The 18,558-nt window shown below is 50.4% G+C and overlaps 2 protein-coding genes across 4 annotated transcripts in view; one reads left to right on the top strand and one right to left on the bottom strand.

The window, feature by feature from the left end:
• Positions 1-2,270: 2,270 nt before the first annotated feature.
• LOC122382872 (rhotekin-like) overlaps positions 2,271-18,558 on the bottom strand; it is a 94,543-nt gene continuing 78,255 nt past the window's right edge. For 2 of the 3 annotated variants that reach the window (XM_043368731.1, XM_043368732.1), the window contains exons 6-9: positions 17,181-17,300; positions 4,613-4,767; positions 3,410-4,170; positions 2,271-2,430 (exon numbers count right to left, since the gene is read on the bottom strand). In XM_043368731.1, coding sequence (XP_043224666.1) covers positions 3,933-4,170; positions 4,613-4,767; positions 17,181-17,300 — 513 coding nt within the window. In that variant the 3' untranslated portion in view covers positions 2,271-2,430; positions 3,410-3,932. Of the gene's footprint in view, positions 2,431-3,409; positions 4,171-4,612; positions 4,768-17,180; positions 17,301-18,558 lie in introns of those variants that run through there. The other variant, XM_043368733.1, reaches the window with a different exon arrangement.
• Positions 10,908-17,187, top strand: LOC122382871 (synaptotagmin-1-like). Its single transcript, XM_043368730.1, has 2 exons — positions 10,908-11,058; positions 14,918-17,187. Exons 1-2 carry the CDS (start codon positions 10,952-10,954, stop codon positions 16,263-16,265), a joined length of 1,455 nt encoding a protein of 484 aa, XP_043224665.1. The 5' UTR covers positions 10,908-10,951; the 3' UTR covers positions 16,266-17,187.

The raw sequence follows: 18,558 nt of genomic DNA, 5'->3' as shown, positions 1-18,558 counted from the left end.
ATTGACGGACATAATTTGTGGTGAAATTGATACAATAGGATCAGAAATGAATGTAGAATAAGTTGGTACCTGTCTCATACCCCTATTTTGTATATGAAAGAAGTTAGAGCAAATCAAGTTTTAACCCTCGCCCATGTAGGGGGGGTTGGTGCAACCCCCCCCCCCCTGAGGTTTTTCGGAAATAGTGCAAAAACGGCGGCGCGCAGCGCCGCCAAATTTTGGGTACCTTATGGGGCAAACCTTGCGCATCTTTTGATAAAAAAAATTTGACCGGGTCATGTCAGGTCACGGAGTTATGACGTCACAAAGGGAACAGCCTCCGGCCGGATTTTCACAAACTGAGTGCCAACGCCCGAGGTTTCCTGCCGGTGGTACGGACATCGGTTGATGGATCGTGATGAAACTTCCCATGCATGTTGGGGCAAGTATTGGCTATCATATGGTATAAGAAACTTGACCGGGTCAGGTCAGGTCACGGAGCTATGACGTCACAAGAGGAACAGCGTCCGGTACTATTTTTGAAAAGCGCCCGAACCACTATTTTGCTAATTCTTGTCACCTCAATGGGAATATGCAGCAATATTAGCTTCTATAGGGAGCAAATGGACATCCCAAATCCAAAAATACAATCGAATTTCAAAAATTTAAATTTTGATTTTTCGAATTTCTGCCGCCGACTGTGACCTTGCCGACTTCCGGCGCTCCCAACGCGCCATTTTTAGAGCTAGGGAAACGAAATACATACCAAACGATAGAGAATTGATCAAGGAACACGATAGTGAAGGTTTCAAGTCGATATCTCCCACCGTTTTGCCGCAATCGCCGCAGAAAATTCGAAAAAGTCTATTTTTCCGAAAATTTGACCTTTGACCGGTCAAAAGTAGGTCAAATGTTGACCTAGGACCAAAAAATATACCACCAATCGCGAGATCTCGGCGAGAGCAATCCGTTGGTCTTTTCCGCTAAGCTCTACGACGCTCCGTTTTCAAACGCCAAGGGGGGGTCGCACCAACCCCCCCCCCCTGCATGGGCGAAGGTGGCAGATCGCCGTTTACGGGCGAGGGCTAAATTCATCCCTAGGGTGTGCCAGGGTGTGCCCAGCTGACTGCGGGTCCAAAGATGAAAATTTTGTAGGCGTATCCTGCGCAACTTAGTCAAAAGCGAAATGCAGAGGTAGTGTTTAATTTGCGCAAGCAGCGGCTCATCCGTTTTGCGTTGGCAGCAAACCACTAATCATAGTTGTTATGAATATCCAAAAGCATTTATTCAGAACACAAGCCTGGTTTTTACAAACAGTTGAGGTGATCAAGGTCATTCAACGCATATTTGTTATCAACAGCTGGAAGTGTGCAAGGTTATTTTCTTTCGTTGTCAGTCAGGGTGAGTTGTTGGGTTTGTGCCTTGATTTCGATTTTTTTTTTCATGGAAATTATGTATTATGTAGCAAACCTATAAGTTCTATTCTAACTGTCTATATGGCGCTGCTAGGTATATCTGGTAATCTGGCTGTTAATTGTTGAGCATGAGTTGAGCATTTTTCAAAGATGAAAGAATTACAATTTACCTGGTTTTGGGGATGAAAATATTTTACCCATTAGGTGTGATTTTCCACCCAAAATTCCCAAAAATGGAACACTGCGTCAGAATATCCATCCCTCGCCATTCAGTTGATTTCAACAGCGGTAGCTCCGTGCGAATATTCACTCCTTTTCATTCAGTTCATTTCCACAGCGGTAGGTTCAACCGATCCAACATCAGTCTCGACAGCTCCAAACGAAACGCCGAGCATGTTTTTTCACCAGCTCGAGTGTGGGTAGCGCCGGAGCTCAGCCGGTTTTGATAGCTCGAGTTATCCGTGTGGGCGCCAGCCGCCGACTGAGAGGGCTCTCCCAGCCGCGGCACGGGGCAGCTCGAGTGTTTTTCTCGCTGTTTGAGGACGAAGTGGCACCGCCGTCCACCGGACCAGTAATTAGAGGGTTTAATCGGGCGCCTCAGCGTGACAGTAGTGGCCTGTGTGTGGCACCAGGGCAGATAAAAACGGGTGTGATGGGGTGATGGGGCGGAGGAGGGTAAACGACTCGCCTGATTGGCGTCAAATGATATCACTGGATTTTTGGGCACTAACCAGATGACGAAGGATGCAGTAGTTCTGAGCATAGCTGCCCGTCAGAGGACAGCCTTCAACATGTTGAGTACGCACAGAGTCACAAGAAACTTGCACGTCGTCTTACCCACCCCATCGACAGTTATATGCCTCCAAACATGTGCCGTATAGAAACAACCTTTATTGTTTACTAGACACGCGCTGTGCGCAGACAGACTGGCCGCCGGCGACCAGGCACTATCCTGACCGCCCCGCTCGCCACATGCGGCACAATTGACGCATACAACACATGTCCCGGACAGAGCGCCGCACAATGCGCCTATATAGGGTAAGGTGCCTAATTAGCGACCCTTTCCGATTTGCGACCTACCTCCCTACAGAAAAACTGGCAGGACAAAACGGGGTAAAAATATCGTCAAAAGGTCAGCCATGCTTTGGTTGTTTAATTAAATTATTTTCCGGTCGTCGATGTTTCTGGTGGGACGTTTCAGGTGAGTTTAAATAAAAATGACGAGTTTCTTATCCAAAACGTGTGTGTTTGGGCCCTCTCTGATGAAAAGCGATGCACATTAGGATGATGCACCTTTTTTATTCTGAATCGACACTCCTTTTTCAATTGATTGCCGTTTTCCCATAGTGAATCGCTCAACTGTGCACAGCATGGCGGTTAAAAATGTGTCGCAACTCATATTTCCTATTTGCGCCTGACATGGTCGCAAATAGCTCAAGAAGGGAAAGAAAGGGGAAAAGAGAGAAATGAAAATGAGGTGTTGCTGAAGCTTGCAATGTGTGGCAGGGGATGCCAAATGTCGTCACCGACTGCAGGGGTGCTGAATTCAGCGCGGACCTCGAATATCATACGAGATAGCCCGCAAAATTTGGGTTTCCGCCTTCTTTTCGCCTTAGGTGCATCACGTGATCAGTTTTTACTTACGTAAATGTGTTGGATAAACGCTCCTGTTCGAGTGATTGAGTGCTTTGCGTATAGGTTACCTTTTTGAGATCATATTTCATCTTTTCAGGCGTCGCATTTTTTGCCATTTTTAATATGGGGAAACCCATAGACTTATTAGCGACCCTCCCCGGTCGCTAATCGGGAAGAGTTCCCTATTAGCGTTTTTTGCAATGGTTTGCCAAAATGCTCACTACAAATACGCTAGTGAATATTGGGGCAGAAAATGACTATATTTTAATAGAAAAATGAGCGATCTCTGCGAAAATCAAGCCAGTAATACAGTGGCATCCACAGAGCGTGAGCAATGACGGTTCAAATTAAGGGGGTCGCTAATTAGGCACCTTACCCTACAGACGGGACCGGCCAGGGGCATTGGACGGGAAGTGCGCCACACGAGTCCGTGCCCAGCGCCGCCGTCTCAAATGCCGAACTGAGGTTGTTAGAGTTGATCAAGTAACAACGGTGTCGTGGTTCAATAGGACTTTCTAAAACGCGCAATCACTAAAACAGACACTTTCACACATGATCCCTCGGTGTTCATAAAAGTAACAGCTCGTAAATTGGCTGAAAGTTTCATAATCGAAAAAGGACAGAATTCACAGAAGGGCATCTTCAACGATGCTAAGAAATAGAGCTTCGGTAAATATAATTTCAAAATCACTACAAAGAACATCACTTTCATGATTGTCGCCAACACATGACTGCTAAATATCCCAGCAAATCGCACATTTCATCCCAAATAGAGCTCCACCGGCCACGAGGAACCTCAGGAGCCCCGCATATGAACATTGAACAGACCTTGAGTCTGCCTAACGAACACATTCTCTCGCCGCATAGCCGAGAGGCGACACTCCTGCCATCTAGCGAGCTTATTCACGAGTTCAGCTTCCTCCTGCTGCGGAGAGAGCCCCAGCGAATGAAGGAGCCGATGCCTGAGGTGCTCTGAGCGCGCTGCCGAGGCGGCGGTGGCGGCGGCAGCTCAGGCGAGGAGCAGTCGTCCTTCAGCGAGATGTGCTCGTAGAGTGATCGCAGACGGGGCCGGGTGTTCATTGACGAGAGTCGCGCGGACGGTGTGAGCATGGTCATGGACTGTTCGCCGGCCCGCCGCCATCTGCAGGGTCAGCGAGGTCAGACAGGGTCAGATGGGTCACAGAAAGCAGCGTGAGAGAGGGTAGAGAGGGAGGGAAGGATGCAGAAGAAAGAGAGAAAAGGTCTGACAGACTTTCGATACAACGGCTGAAACTCAGGGATAGATGAAAGAAGGAAAAGACGCACAAGAGCCGCCTGAGCCTTCAAGCTGTGTTCGTAATTTGCCTATCAACGTTTTCTGCATAAACTGGGGGAAATTTCGTCTTATAAAGTACGCAGCAAGTTTCATCTAAAGCGTGAAAGACCTATCTAATTATGAAGCTGTTAAGCTCAGCATTAAGCTCCTCAAAGCACAGCTAAGCTCACTAGCTCTGGCAGATCTCTCTACAGACAGCGCCCGATCACCGCCCTCTAGAGGTGACGCCTCGATCGCCCCCCAGCGCCCCGATCACCCAGCCACTCACAGTCGGCTGCCGGTGACGGAGGTCTCCATGGCCTTCAGCCAGACATCGGCGTCCCTCTCTGTGGGCAGCCGCAGCAGCAGCTCGGGACGGTCGCCCCGGTCGGGCCGTACAGTGATCTCCAGCGGTCGCTCCGGGCTGGTGACGATTTCAGTGTCCTGTGGCAGAAAGAGAGGGGGTCAGCTGGGACCACCGGCGAGACGGAGGGTTAACCGAGGGGTTAGCAGAGCGGGGGGGGGGGGGTGGCACAGAGGGATACTCATCCGTACGAGACTGGCTATGCGGCATGGAGATTGGAGATGTAGCCAAGGGCTAGTAAGGGCCGCTAGTGAGGCAGGGAGCGTACCAAAGGGTCTGCAGATAAATGACGTGCCACAGCCATCTAGGCCAGGGAGACGGAAAGTCGGCTGACCGACTCTCCGCCAACTTCACCTTTTTATGAAAGAAACTGTAGGCATATTAGCTGGTGTGGTACCATCAATGGTACTGGCTGCGGATCACCGAGCAAAAGTAGCAGCAGTGCTGCTCTGGATAGCGACATTCGAGAGGCCCTTATGATGTGAACGACCCATCGTTTAACAGAGCCTCTTGAGATGTGTGTACTGTGTAGTGCATGGTAGCAGCGAACATGCCTCACACCACTGCAAGAACATAAGTGACACACAAAACCGTACTCGTTCCGGGAGCCGAAATGTGGGTTCCAGGGGCCCGTCAGGGGGCAGACCCGGGCCCTGTCGCCTCTATCACCGAACCGGTAGCTTCGCCCGATCAATAGCACGAGTAAACATCTGCCGCGGCAGGGCGGGCGCCGGTTTTTACACCGGTCGGCCCGCTGTCAGCTGGCGAGGACCCGTGGGGCTGACAGGTCACCCGTCCGACGGGGGGGGGGGGGAGCTAAACCGATCTCGGGTTGGGAAGGAGATGTAGAGGAGGCTGAACCGATGGGTGGGAGGGGGAGGCAGAGTAGAGGTTGAAGAGATCTCGGATTGGATGGTAGAAGTGGAATGTAAATACATAGAGGGAGGAATAGAGAAGAGTGGCAGACATGGTCCGTGAAAATCTGCTACGAGATGAGAAACGTACTGGTCTGAACCGAGTTGCTAAGAATGGCTAAATGGGGCCACGTCGTACATTTGCATTTCTGTCACGACTGACAATGAGGCCTAAGTCGCGGCTCTGATAGCACTTGCATATCTGTAAACTTGACGAATAAATACGAACAATGCAGCACGAGCCGGGCCAAAATGCGCGCATCTCGTCACTTAAATGCTAACATCTGATCATATAAACACCACGAGACGTTCTCCTCCAATCGGCGACCAAAGTCAGCCCTCTCGCGTGACTCAGCTCTTTCCAACGATCGGTCACTGCCGCAACCGGCAGCATGGTCCCGAGCAACAACTTTCGGGGTCAACTTCCCCGACCGGCGCCATTTGAACGAACGCCCGACCGCCAGCTGATACATGCTTTCCTGCCTAGTTTCCGATCAGAAATGTGTCATACGGCGTAGAGTTGAGGACTTTGCTGGTTTCACCGAAGTTTTTCTTTTCATCAAATGTCACAGACTGGCGGAGTCAAAATGTCGAAGCGGAGACTGGCAATGTTGTCGTAGTTTGCCAGGCAACGTTATTTAGGATAGAGAGCGCCACGCCTTTTGTGCAGCATGTATTGCCAAGGCAGCTGACGCCCAACAGTGACACCAGTAAAACGCCTTTTGGGCGAAGAACGAGCGAGCGAGATAGTGAGCCCTGCACGTGCGCAAGGGCGAGAGGGTACTTCCAACGGGCTTGTGCAAAGCACCCTTCTAACCGGTCGCCAGCGGTGTGCCAAATTTGAACGCAATCGGCCCAGCCGTTCCTGAGATCTGGAAGCGACATTATGCACGTGCGCACGTGCAAGCGGGGTCCAAACTGACTTTTGCACGGCACCCTACTAACTGGTCCCCAACCGTGTACCAAATTTGAGCGCAATCGGCCCAGCCGTTCTCGAGATCTGGGAGCGCCCCCTGCACGTGCGCACGTGCTGTAGCACCCCAACCCAAGAAAAAATATCTAATGCGGGCGTAGTCTACCAATATGAGTGCATGTGTGAGAAAGTTTACATAGGTGAGACAGGGAGAAGCATAAAGACGAGAGAAAGCGAACACAAGAGGGCGATCAGGAATGGGGATGACAACCACTCGGGTATCTCGAAACATGTTTTGGAAACGGGGCACAGTATTTAATGGGAGGAGGTCAAAATTCTGGCATATGAAACGAACTGGAGAAAACGAAAGATATAAGAGGGCATATTTATAGCTAAAACGAACGAATCGACTATAATGAACACGAGACCAGGGGTGCCAATGAATGATGTGTATCGTGTGATTTAAGTCTTAGCGGTGTGTGGATGGGTGTTTTTAGGTGTTTCTTTGTAAAGAGGTTGCTGGTCGATTATGTGATGTGTGTACCTATTTTCAAAAAATTAATGAAACTATGTGACAATTGTACTTAAAATGTGGCGCACTCATTTCTTGCCCTATACCTACGATTTTGACCTCGAACCGAACGACATATTAATGTTTTGTATTACTGTATTTTAGTGTTTGTTTGACTTGGCTGAAGAAGGGAGCCGAAGTGCTCTCGAAAGCTCCCAATAAAACTATATAGCTGGTGTTAAAACAACGTTTTTACACATTAATTATGTCCCAGCTGAATAACAACATATACAACTACATACCTACTTTGTTCAGCGCGCCACCTCGGAGGCAGGCTATTCAAGTCAAGCACCCAGGCGGGAAATGAAAAGCATCATGTCTGGGTATATCATAATTCGCAGGTACTCAATCCACCAAAGCGCCTGGAAATACGTATCACTTATACCGAGGGACACCATGGCCATTAACCAACCATGACATTTAACGGAGAAAATGACGTGACTTTACGGACTAACTTTAGCAAGTGACATCTCCTCCAAGCTCTGGCAGCGTTGCGTTAAATGCCGCGCTAAACTGTGCCGTCATCAATCACTGTGGAACATTCAGCCCGCAGCACTCTCCACCTGGGGTTGGAGGGCGGGCCATGTCGTGATGGGCGTCACTAACCGAGCCAGCCGAGCACCGGCACCACTTAGCGCGCCGGTCGTCGGTGGGTCGGCCGGTGGGCCGGACGGAAGGGTGAGGTCCCGCCGGTGGGAGAGACGGATGGGTGAGGTGACCTCCGCTGGACGGACCCCGATAGTCACAGCAATCATCACCAGTTCCTTGCGTCCGATACAGTCGTAATTAAATGACAATCGTCAACGGTTATGAACAGTCCAAATCACTCAGCACCACACAATGCCACCGCTACATGATTCAGTCAATCAGTCACCGTCCCAGTCCTACCCAGTCACGTTTCGCGGCGGATTCAGTCACGATCGCGCGTGTTTCACCACCATCGTTCACGATCCGTGAGGGGCGGTTGGAACGCTCCCAGTGATGGGTTGACCGGAGCCCACGTCGGGCTCAGGATCGTTTGTTAGTGCCGTGTGCAGTGTGGAGAGCGTCCATCAAAGTGTTGGACGTGTGGAACAATGGCCGCGATTCACACTCGGGAGTGTGGCAATCCGTGGACATGGCAACAACGGGTGGTGTGAGGTGAATAGTTCGCTGTCTACGGGGTCAGTGGGAACGTCGGGCACGTGCAGCGGCGGGTAAAATATCGTTGGGCAAAGCCATTCATAATAATCTCTCCGGCAGGAAACAGGAGCACATTAGTTTCCATGCAATGTAAGCTCACCAGATGCCATGAAAAAGTAAGCAGCATTTGAAAAGAACAAACCACAAAGTGTTCCAATTTTAGCGCCCCCTCAATTGAGGATTATGGGGACGCAGTTTGGAGTAACAACAGCTATGGTATTCAAAGAGCAGCTCAGTGGCTTTGGACTCCACTGAACGCTTTCCAACGTGACATAACTTCCTTCGATCGCCACCAATACCACTGATGCTCCTGTTACCTCCGCTGATCGACGAATGGTCTGACGCGTCATACATTCCGCCGACAGTCTGGAGGCGTCCTAAGGCCACGGTGCAATCCCATAATCACCGGGCAGTCCCCCGAAGTCGTGACATTACGACCAGCCCACCACAAATCTAGATCAGACCGGGGGCTGTCTAGCTGTCTCGATAATGTCTACTGCGGTCGGAGGGTAACCTCAGCGTGATTGAGACGGGGATTAGTCAGATTCACGGGCTAGGGGCACAGGGAACACATATGCTGGCCTGAAACCCCCGGTGATGATCATTTAACAGTAAAGATTGTTTGTTTGATTATTAGGGCTTTAGGGATTGGTAAGGATAAACACAGTGGTCAGTGAAGATAGGTGCGGACTTAGATAGGAGGATCACTGATCAGTGATCAGTGATCACCTGCAGGTCATAGGTATCACTCATCAAAATCATCACAAAATGAACAGATCATCGCATTGCAGATTGTATATTAGCCAATTATAACGACAGTCGTGCTGTGGATAATCATGAATCACTGGTAACTGTACCCAATCTGGCGGATAAGATAATAACTCATATCATTTTACGCTCAACCCACTAAATGAGGAAACTCGCAGCCAGCAGCTCTGACCGTGGAATAATGAGAGTAGCTCCTGTGATCCTACCCATGATGAGATGACTGCGAGCGAGGAACGGCGGACGTCAATGGCTGATTGATGTCGGACAGAGCGGTGTGGTGATCCCACATCAGTGGTATCGTGATATATTTGCCCGCCCGTCTCATATCGCTGATGTGACTGCGCAGTGACGAATGAGCTGCAACGCCCGGCTACAGAAAGGTCACCAGAGTACGGAGAGAATAGACACCGTTACCAAGCTACGGTGGTGCAGTGGAATCATACCACCTAGGATTAAATGAAAAATTGATGAGTTGCATCTTAATTTCACAGAAACTGCAGCCTTTCATTATGATGATGAGCACGAGTAAAGATTCGGAGGAGACAATTCGTCAACATAACACCATTCTACCTTATTCTACCTTCCAAAGGTTTCCTTTAAAACAAAAAAAATAAATGTTTTATCCGTAAAATGCTTCGGTGATCCAGATCCCACCCGCAATGACGTTCAGAATAGCTCAGCTGTTTCGTCAAAGGGCAGCGCTGCATGGAGGTCACCCAAGCAATGAAGGTATGCGATCAATTTGGTGGCCGGCCGGCGGCGCGCGGCCGGTCAAATTGAGCCTCCGTTGAGAGCGGCACCATCTCGGCACAGCTCATCAGGCGAAATCGCCACCCACCCCCACCCTGCCCACATAGGCAGGCATCACAATACCGGTGGGGAGACACGGTGCGCATTTACGCGAACCCGTGGAACGTGGAACGGTGGAAGGTGGGTGGAAGAGGTGGATGTGAATTGGGAGAGTGGAGGTGAAGCAGTTTGAAAAAGATCAGCAGCACGATTATTGTGGGTGGATCGGTGTATGTGATGCCGAGGAGGAAAAGTGGGTACACTGATCAAGACGAGAAAAGTGCAAAAAAAGAGAGTCAACAGCTAATCGACACAAATGAGAGCAGAGGGTGAAAAAGAGAAATTTAAACATCAATACGGCCCGGACAAAATGAAAAACAGACAATTCCTCCGTCACACGCAGGTGCTCCTACAAGCCGCGCTACCCTGAACCACCCTCTCACATCTGTGGCGGAATCCTCGCATCCGTCACTCGTTCCCTTTTCAGCAAAGCTCAGCATAAACCGACATTTCACACCTGTGTAAGAGAAAAAAGCTTCGGGCACCAGCTCCCGACCTTGTCAGTCGAGATCACCTGGGGCACGGTGATGTCACCCTCAGCACTGCCTCCCAGTGCCGTGACCACATGTGCAAACCGATCGATAAGGCACGAGCGCCGATGGGCCGCCCGGCCGCGCGGCGGCGGCGGCGCGCGGCAGAACAGTATATCAGTAGCGGCGGCGGCGGTGGCGGCGGTGGCAGAGAGCGCCAGCAAACGGTAGCCGTGTGCCACGCGGTGACGCTGAGCTTGGGCCAAACCGTGATTTGAGACGCCTCCAGTGATAAGTGCGAATCGTGAAAGTAAACGGTGATCAAGTGTGTAGTGCTTGAGGACGTGCAAGCGATATAGATAGTACCCGAGATAATTTCTAAAGACGGTGCAAGAACAATTTCAGGTCCCATCTCACAACGTCTCTAAACTCTAAAAATATTTGAATCAAGTTCATTCTCCGATATAATTAAATTAATTTTCGCAACAACATGTTATTAGAATGACGGACGATTAATTTGCCGAAAGCTCGTCGAACTGCCGTTCACGTTGGCAAAGGTTGTCAACAGGCGGCCCTATCCGTTAAGTCGTCGGAGTGATGGCGTTCTGCTCGCAACTGTGTCAGAAACTCAGCGAGTGGTGTCGGCCAGTCGACCCGGACGAGAAAAATGAGACAACGCGCCTCAGGGTCAAATGCCAAAACAGGTGAGAAGAACATGCGATTGCTGTGGCAGGTGTGCGTTGGGGGGGGGGGGGGGGTGAGGGGGTGAGGGGGTCACCCGTGCAATTACTTTATGGGCGGAAAAGGTCGTGATTCATGGACATTGCGTTACACCTCAATTTCGCTACTCATACCACCATCCGTCTCGAGAGTGACTGTGATGTGGTAAAAAGTTTGAAAAGGGGTTATAAAATGTCACCTGGCATTCTTCCGCGTTACTTTTTCGGTATCACTGTACAATCAATGATCATTAATTATTAGCAAACAATCACATTATCATCAAGCAGACTTTCGCTGAAACCCATGTAGATACCACAGACTGAAGTCCTCTAATGAATATTACAAGAGTTAGATAGATCGAGCGCGGCATTCTAGAGCACACAACAACTCGAGCCGTATAATTTCTTAGGCGCACACAATAGGCACATTTCAGTCTTTCTAGTGCATTTCTACTTTTCGAAATCAGGGAAAGATTTTAGAGCATTTTAAGCCCTATAATTCAACATCGCACATAACTCATTTATATTATTTTCAAACTTTAGTATCGATGTAATGACTGAAATTATCAATAAAGTCAGTGGTATCGATAGAATTAGCCGTTAAAATCCACGATCAAATATCGTGACTATAAACGGTCGGCAATTTTCCATTTAAAAACAATTTTTTTTTACAAAATAAGAGGAAAACAAGCTGGAGCAAGGTATTGCAAAACAAACTTCCACCCATCGCTGTCCAAGGCCAGGGACCCGTTCCGTTCAGTTTATTTACGGACATGGAGGCGGCCCTGATCCCACACTGCCGTCAGGACGCTATCTGCCGCCCTCCATGCGACCGCCACCTTTACCTTTGAGCTGGGCCCGATAAGGACAGTGTTGGCACTGATCCTGTCCTATCGAGCTGCATTCCACCGCGGACGCAGCGGTCGAGAGATTCACACAAATGGCCAAATTTCAGAGGCAAATTTGCACATCGAAAATAAATAACGCAGGAGTTTAAATACCTAGCCCTGGTAAAAAGTTGACTGAAAAACGTTGCATATCCGGGAACTCAGGCTTGTTTTTCAATAGAAAAAACATATTTCTAGCGATTAGTGTTTTTAACTATTGAGCACAAACCTTTGGTTATTTTGATAATTTAAACTTAAACCGATGCAAGATGTATAGTGCTTATCCAAAACAAGTTTTGTGCTATAAATGAATTCGACTTAAACATCGGCAGTGCTCCGGTAAGCGAAATAAAATCAGAACAAATACACAGTTTTCGGCGTTATAAGCAATTGTACATTCTCCGAGCAAAATAAAGAAACAAACGGAAATTCTCCATGCTTTTGCTTTTAATCAGAAAGGTTTAGCACTTCAAAAGTAATCGGTACTTTGTATGGGGAATGCCTATCATCGAAACAGTGCTGGTAATATATAAAAAAACTATTTTAGAAGTATTTAATCGGGCTATGTAAATCCGAACAGCTTATGACGCTCCTAAGATCCTAACTTCAAGCCGACACTACAATGCTGGGGTTACCTGACAGTTTAGCATGGTAATTGGTAAGGGTACCACCAGAGACGCTTTGTTTGAACAATATGCCTGCGCAAGCAAGGGCGGCCCACAAACATTCAGCAGCGCAATCTGCTTAAAGGAGATTTACCGCCAGCCGCAGTTTCAATTACTGTCTATCACCGGAGCAAGGTTCGTTTGTTTTTGCCCACCAACCACATCATAAAGCAATAAAAGACTCAGACGCCAACACGGGCCTTTCCACACGCTTAGGTCTATGTCACATGACGCAGCAGTGAACCTTCTATCGGGTCGGGTCAAACTCTGAATCAGGATAGGCATCACAGCTTTTCCGTCCCCGGTGTGACTCGTCCCCCTTCCGCTATGTCGCTCTCCAATCCCATCTCCCGTCCTCTCCATCTCCGTCCTTCTCTGGCCGTCAGCGTGTCGGCATAATACCATCCGCCGCTGTCTCATCCATCGCACCTCCATCTTCCTCTCTTCGCGCACCTCTTCTCCTCTCCTTCCCTGTTCCAATTAGCGGCTATGTACGCCACCACCTGCCACCCGGGTCCCGGTTACCCAGCGCATCGACCAGCCAGGGCCAATCAAGCAGCGGTGCGTTCCCACCGTTCATTTACCCGCTGGAGAGACCAAACACCCACGACTCTTCTGATGAAGGTGACACCGAGGCAACACGGGTGACAGCCGACAGGTGCTCTCTTTGGCGATAATGGACGCGGGAAAGGTGATGGCCGCTCTTTAAAAAAGTCAAAAAGGATATCGTGGAAAAAGGACGTGGTCGAGGAACATGATGTGAAAAACATGAAAAATCTCCATAATTAAAAGATGCTTCAAGAAAAGGCAATAATAACTCCTACAACGAGCATAATTCCCAAGTCTTTCCACGCATCCCAAAGCTCCTTTCCCTCATAACCGGCATCCAGTCGCACTTCAAAAAGACAATCATCATGCATCACTATAGAGGACGGACTGAGGCGGAGGTCAGGGTTCCGAGGAGACTCCTCGTGCCGCTGCCGCCCACAGCCACCTGTGGGTCGTGACCACCACACTGTGCCGCCAACACCTGGCAGCAATGTGTCAATCTGGTCTCGATCGATACAGCCGAGCCGCGAGCTGTGCACTGCCGACAGCCGGGGGGCGACACCCCGCGGACGGGGGGAGGGGGGGGCACCCGCGTGTAATGCGGACGGAACACTGCCGACAGACGGAGGGGGGGGGGGCGGCACCCCGCACACCGCGGAGCTGCCGACAGCCGGGGGGCGGCACCCCGCGCGGGACGGACATGGCAGGCACCGCAGCCGAACACGTAACAAGAAAAACACTGAGTCATTAATGAAAACGTTTCATTTTCATGAAAAAACGTTTCATGAAAATGATTCATGTTAGCGAAAATGATGCCAGTACCTTCATATAAAATTTCCAAACGGAAGACAACTGTTGATTCAGATTTAAACAAGATTACCTACAAAATATGCCCATCAGTCATGGCTAACCTAACGTTCCTCATAAATGCACCGAGTCGGACGCGGCGCCACCCGCGCCTGGTCCACTGAATGATCCTATCTCAAGATGCTCTAGCATCGATATCTCACTTCCGTCTCATTAAGAGCATATGAACCTCAGGATCGGTGCGTACCCTGGTTCTTCAGATCAAATATCGTCTATGCATGGTAAGCCCACGCAAACATCGTCCCGGCGGAAATTGACAGCCAGCTGCTGAATGAAATCAGATGCCCGCGTCTGAAAGGGTATTTTCAGTGGCGGCATTTTAAAATGCATTCCCGAGCCGTCGGCGCCGACACGAATTAGGTCACCGGAACCTCCAGATTGGCGCTAAATTGCCAGTGAAGACCAATAGTGTGCCATTGGCTGCCAGTATGCTGCACTCCTTCGTGCCGATAGCTAAACCAATAGAACTGATATCCTTGGTCCTATCATGTAGAGAGCTTAGCTTATCCATGTTGGGAGAAAGATACTAAGGTACTCCAGCGTTACAAATGTGTGGATTAGGTGCCCAAAAGGGAACCTAGGCCTTATTGCCAGCCACACCGGCAGCTTGATAACCAGGATATTCCAAAATATAGTGCTTCCTAACTAATCCAACCCAGAAGCTAGCAAGTGTCTGTATCAGCCTGCAGCTCAAAATACCTTACATCATTTTACTGACAACTAATGACCAACTAATGACTCTACAATCTGCCCTACATATAATACGCATCTCCCATTGCCAGGCACAACTCAGAAGCACTCGCCTTCTTACGCTCACGACGCCTCCCGCCAACACACCCGAGTGCCATTCTGATGACCCACACCGCCCGTTTCCAGGTACGTCTCGGACGAGGCGCTGCTGGACAGCTGCAGCGGTGCGGACGGAGTCAGTGGCGACTCCGAGCCGGACCTGACGCGGCTGACTCCGGGACTCGGAGTCGCGCCGGGACTCAGCGTGTCCGAGGCACACCTGGACCGCGTGCAGCCGCCCCGCGAGCGACTCTACCGACCGGACCTGGACAGTGCGTCTCAGAACGGCGCTCAGGACTTCGGCTCCGTGCCAGACATTACCGTCACTGCCGTGCCAGAGGTGAAGAAAAAGGAGAGCAAGGGTATCAAGGCCAACAATCTTCGACCCGATGTCATGCGACACGCACAGACCATCGCGGACATCTCGAAGTTCACGCTGCGTGACCTGAAGTCACAGAACAGCGAGAGGAGAGGATTCGCGCGGGCCAGTCAGCACGGGTTCGATCGATCGCACTACGAGAGCGCCGGCTCGCTGACCCGGGACGCCGCGCCGCCACCCAGCGCTGGGGTGGAGGACGCCAAACAGGCCAACGAGATCTACGGCAGCGTCACCATCGCCGCCAGCTTCAACCCGCACCTGAAGCGGCTGCTAGTGCAGCTGGAGTCGGTGCACAGCCTGCCGCCGCGCGGCCACCTCGCCTACGACGTCCTCACTGAGATCACCCTCCTCCCCGACTGCAAACCCGTCAAGAAGGCTCCCGTCGTCAGTGGCGACCTCAACCCGACCTACAACCTCGACTACGCACTACCGCTGCGTACTAAAGATCTCCGCTCCAAGACCCTGCGGGTGACTGTGCGAGAGGCTTGTCGTCTGGGTCCGTACGAGGCAGTCGGCCACGCGCTTCTATCACTAGACGGAACTGTCGGAGAGACGCCGGAGCGATTCGCTCTTCCTCTGACGCGCCGTGCCGAGCCGGATGACACCCTGGGCCGTCTGCTGGTCTCGCTCTCCTACCGGGCCGCCGACGATCGCCTCTCCGTGGTGGTCATGCAGGCGCGCGAGCTGCGCGTCTCACCATCAGTCCACCGTCTCCCACAGAAAACCTTCGAGAAGCATGCCAAATACGACACCTTTGTCAAGGCATCGCTCCGCTGCGCCGGCGAAAAGGTGAAGACCAAGCGATCGCCGGTGTTGGCCGGCTCCAAGGAGCCATTCTACAACGCTAGCTTCGGGTTCGTGCTGCCGCAAGGGTTCGTCGACGACGCCAGCCTGGTGCTGAGTGTGGTGATGCGCGGCCCGGTGCGTACCGATCTGGTCATCGGACGGGTGATCCTCGGCCCGTTCTTCAGCAGCGCCGGAGGTCAGCCCACCCAGTGGGGCCGCGCGCTCAGCACCAGTGATGTGGTCACACAGTGGCACAGGCTCTACCTCTGAGGCGGCGGTGGGCGCAGATAGGACGTGTCAGGACGGGGTAGCAGTGGCGGTATAAGGCTTCCAGGGATGTCACTAGCGGTGGCAGAGATAAGGTGCCCGGTCACTGGTGCCGTCTAAATGAACGATGGACAATGTATTGGTGATAGCTGTGAATGAGTGCTGTCCAAACTCAATAACTCCGGGTTTAATTCCTGGAGATACCCAACAGGACAATGTAACAGATGAGTGCAGGAATACTTTCCCAATCTATATCAACAACCCCAATCACGACTGCGTACAGTACGAAGCTAGCGACCCTACCACCGTCATTCTGTCAGGCGAAACTCGGGATGAATTCTGACAGAGCTCACGGCAGGGTTCCATAATAACCACTCCAACTCCAGGTTCTCCTATCGAGCCGAATCGGCCACGGATACCAGAGCCCCCGTCTCGCTAATCCAGCGCCTGGCCACCTCCATGGCCCAACTATGCGCACCAACTCCGTACGATATCATCCGACAAGATCCAGACGAACAGCACCGATAATCCCCCGTCAGGAACATGCCAAAACTGGCTCGAGGAGGCCTGCAGAGCGCCCCATATCGAGGTCTGTAGCGTTGGTGGATAGATAGAATCGTCGTTTCTCCGAGAAGTGTTAATAACGTCTCGCCTCTGACGGCAGGCCTCCAGAGACGGGCTATTATATGCCAGGGCCAGCTTTGTGAATCGCGGTAATGTAATAAGACCGAAACCAGACATCCGCCTTACTGAGATGCCATGCTTCTACGAAGATGCTGTTACCCTTTCTGACTTCCAGCGTTATCTAGTCCGACTATTGCAGCATTCACCGATTGAGTATTACTGTACTACCACGTAGATAAAGACGAGCGAACCTATCGGCCGTGGCCGAGCGTTCCCCGTCTGTTGGTTCCTTACCTTGTCTACGGGTGCGGTGAAGATAGGTTCGTCCTCGTCTTCTCTGGACTCCACCGAAGGATAGAGTCGCAGCTGATAGCCCCTGAGCGTGCCATGGGACTCGGACCAGTCGCCATCCCTCTGTGAAACGGGGAGGGGGCGGGTCAGCACAGCACTGATGTGGGCTGAACATCACGTGAGTGGAACTTATGTTGTTAACTTGTTGTCCTTGGTTAATGTCTGGACGAGCGAATGCATACAGAATACACGCTTGTAAGACCTAAATATTGTGAGCAAGTCTGAATGTTATGTTGCTGAGTGCGCGTATGTACGGTTGGGCTATTGTGTGATCGAGCGGCGTGGCTGTAAGTGTTTCTGTAATCTCGATGGCCGCGCGCTCGAACACTGCTGTTTTCTTGTTCTGACCTGTTGATATGCATGCATAATGTATATAAACTCTATTCGTGGAAGGCAGTGTCGTATACGTATTGTTATGTGATGTTAATGGGTTTCAGCTACCGTAAAACGGGGCTATAAGGGACAGGTTTTGACTTTGACAACCTGTCATTCAAAGGTTATTGCTTACACAGGCTTCAAACTTTGTCACTTTTCAGGTCTTGACTAGGTCTGTCTTTTGGCATAATATGCATTTTATTGGTATCATAGATGTATGATTTTTTTTATTTTTGTTGCTTGTCCCTTATAGCCCCGCACCGGGGTTTTAAGGGACGAGCACTGTTATGGCCTTTTAAACTCTAGTAGCACCATCCAATGGGCTTTAAGGGACACAGACTATGTTTTTAAAAATGTTTACTGCTTTCCTGTGCAAAATATTTGTTTTTTAAGTGCACATACAATGGATTGGCATCCATCAAAGTTTCCAATGGAGGACGGAAAAGGTAACTTCCTTTTTCAACATAAATACCATAAAGGAAACTCAAATATGGAAACATAATAATGTGTTATTATCAAAACACAAATGATATGAGTACAACCACTTGATAATGAGGCATTCTCCTGCCATTCTGAACTCCAGAACACCATCCACCAGAAGACTGCAGAGAGTCTCTGGCAGCTCCTTGGAGCTGGAGGTGTTTGATATCAGCTCACTCATTGTATTCCTTGACCTCTTTGATTTCCATGATTCCCCTGGTGAGGTATTTGGGTTCTTGGATCTTTTGCACAATGTCTGAGAAGGGGTACACCACAGGACATCCTCTGTCCTCTCCAAGGAATGTGGGATGGCCCGGTTTTCAGGTAGCAGGTGCCTTATTGTGCCTACATGACACTTTTTGGGATCCCAAACTTCTGCTCAGCTACCCTGAAAGGCATCCCTCTGTTCACTGCATCCACAGCTTTCATGATTACATCTTTCGAATATGTTTTCCTTGTTTTAACT

The sequence above is a fragment of the Amphibalanus amphitrite genome, unplaced genomic scaffold (assembly GCF_019059575.1).
Source record: "Amphibalanus amphitrite isolate SeventyFive unplaced genomic scaffold, NRLGWU_Aamphi_draft 000149F_arrow, whole genome shotgun sequence".
NCBI lineage: Eukaryota > Metazoa > Arthropoda > Thecostraca > Balanomorpha > Balanidae > Amphibalanus > Amphibalanus amphitrite.
Note: the sequence above shows the minus strand (reverse complement) of the source record. Positions and strands in the feature narration are given on the sequence as shown.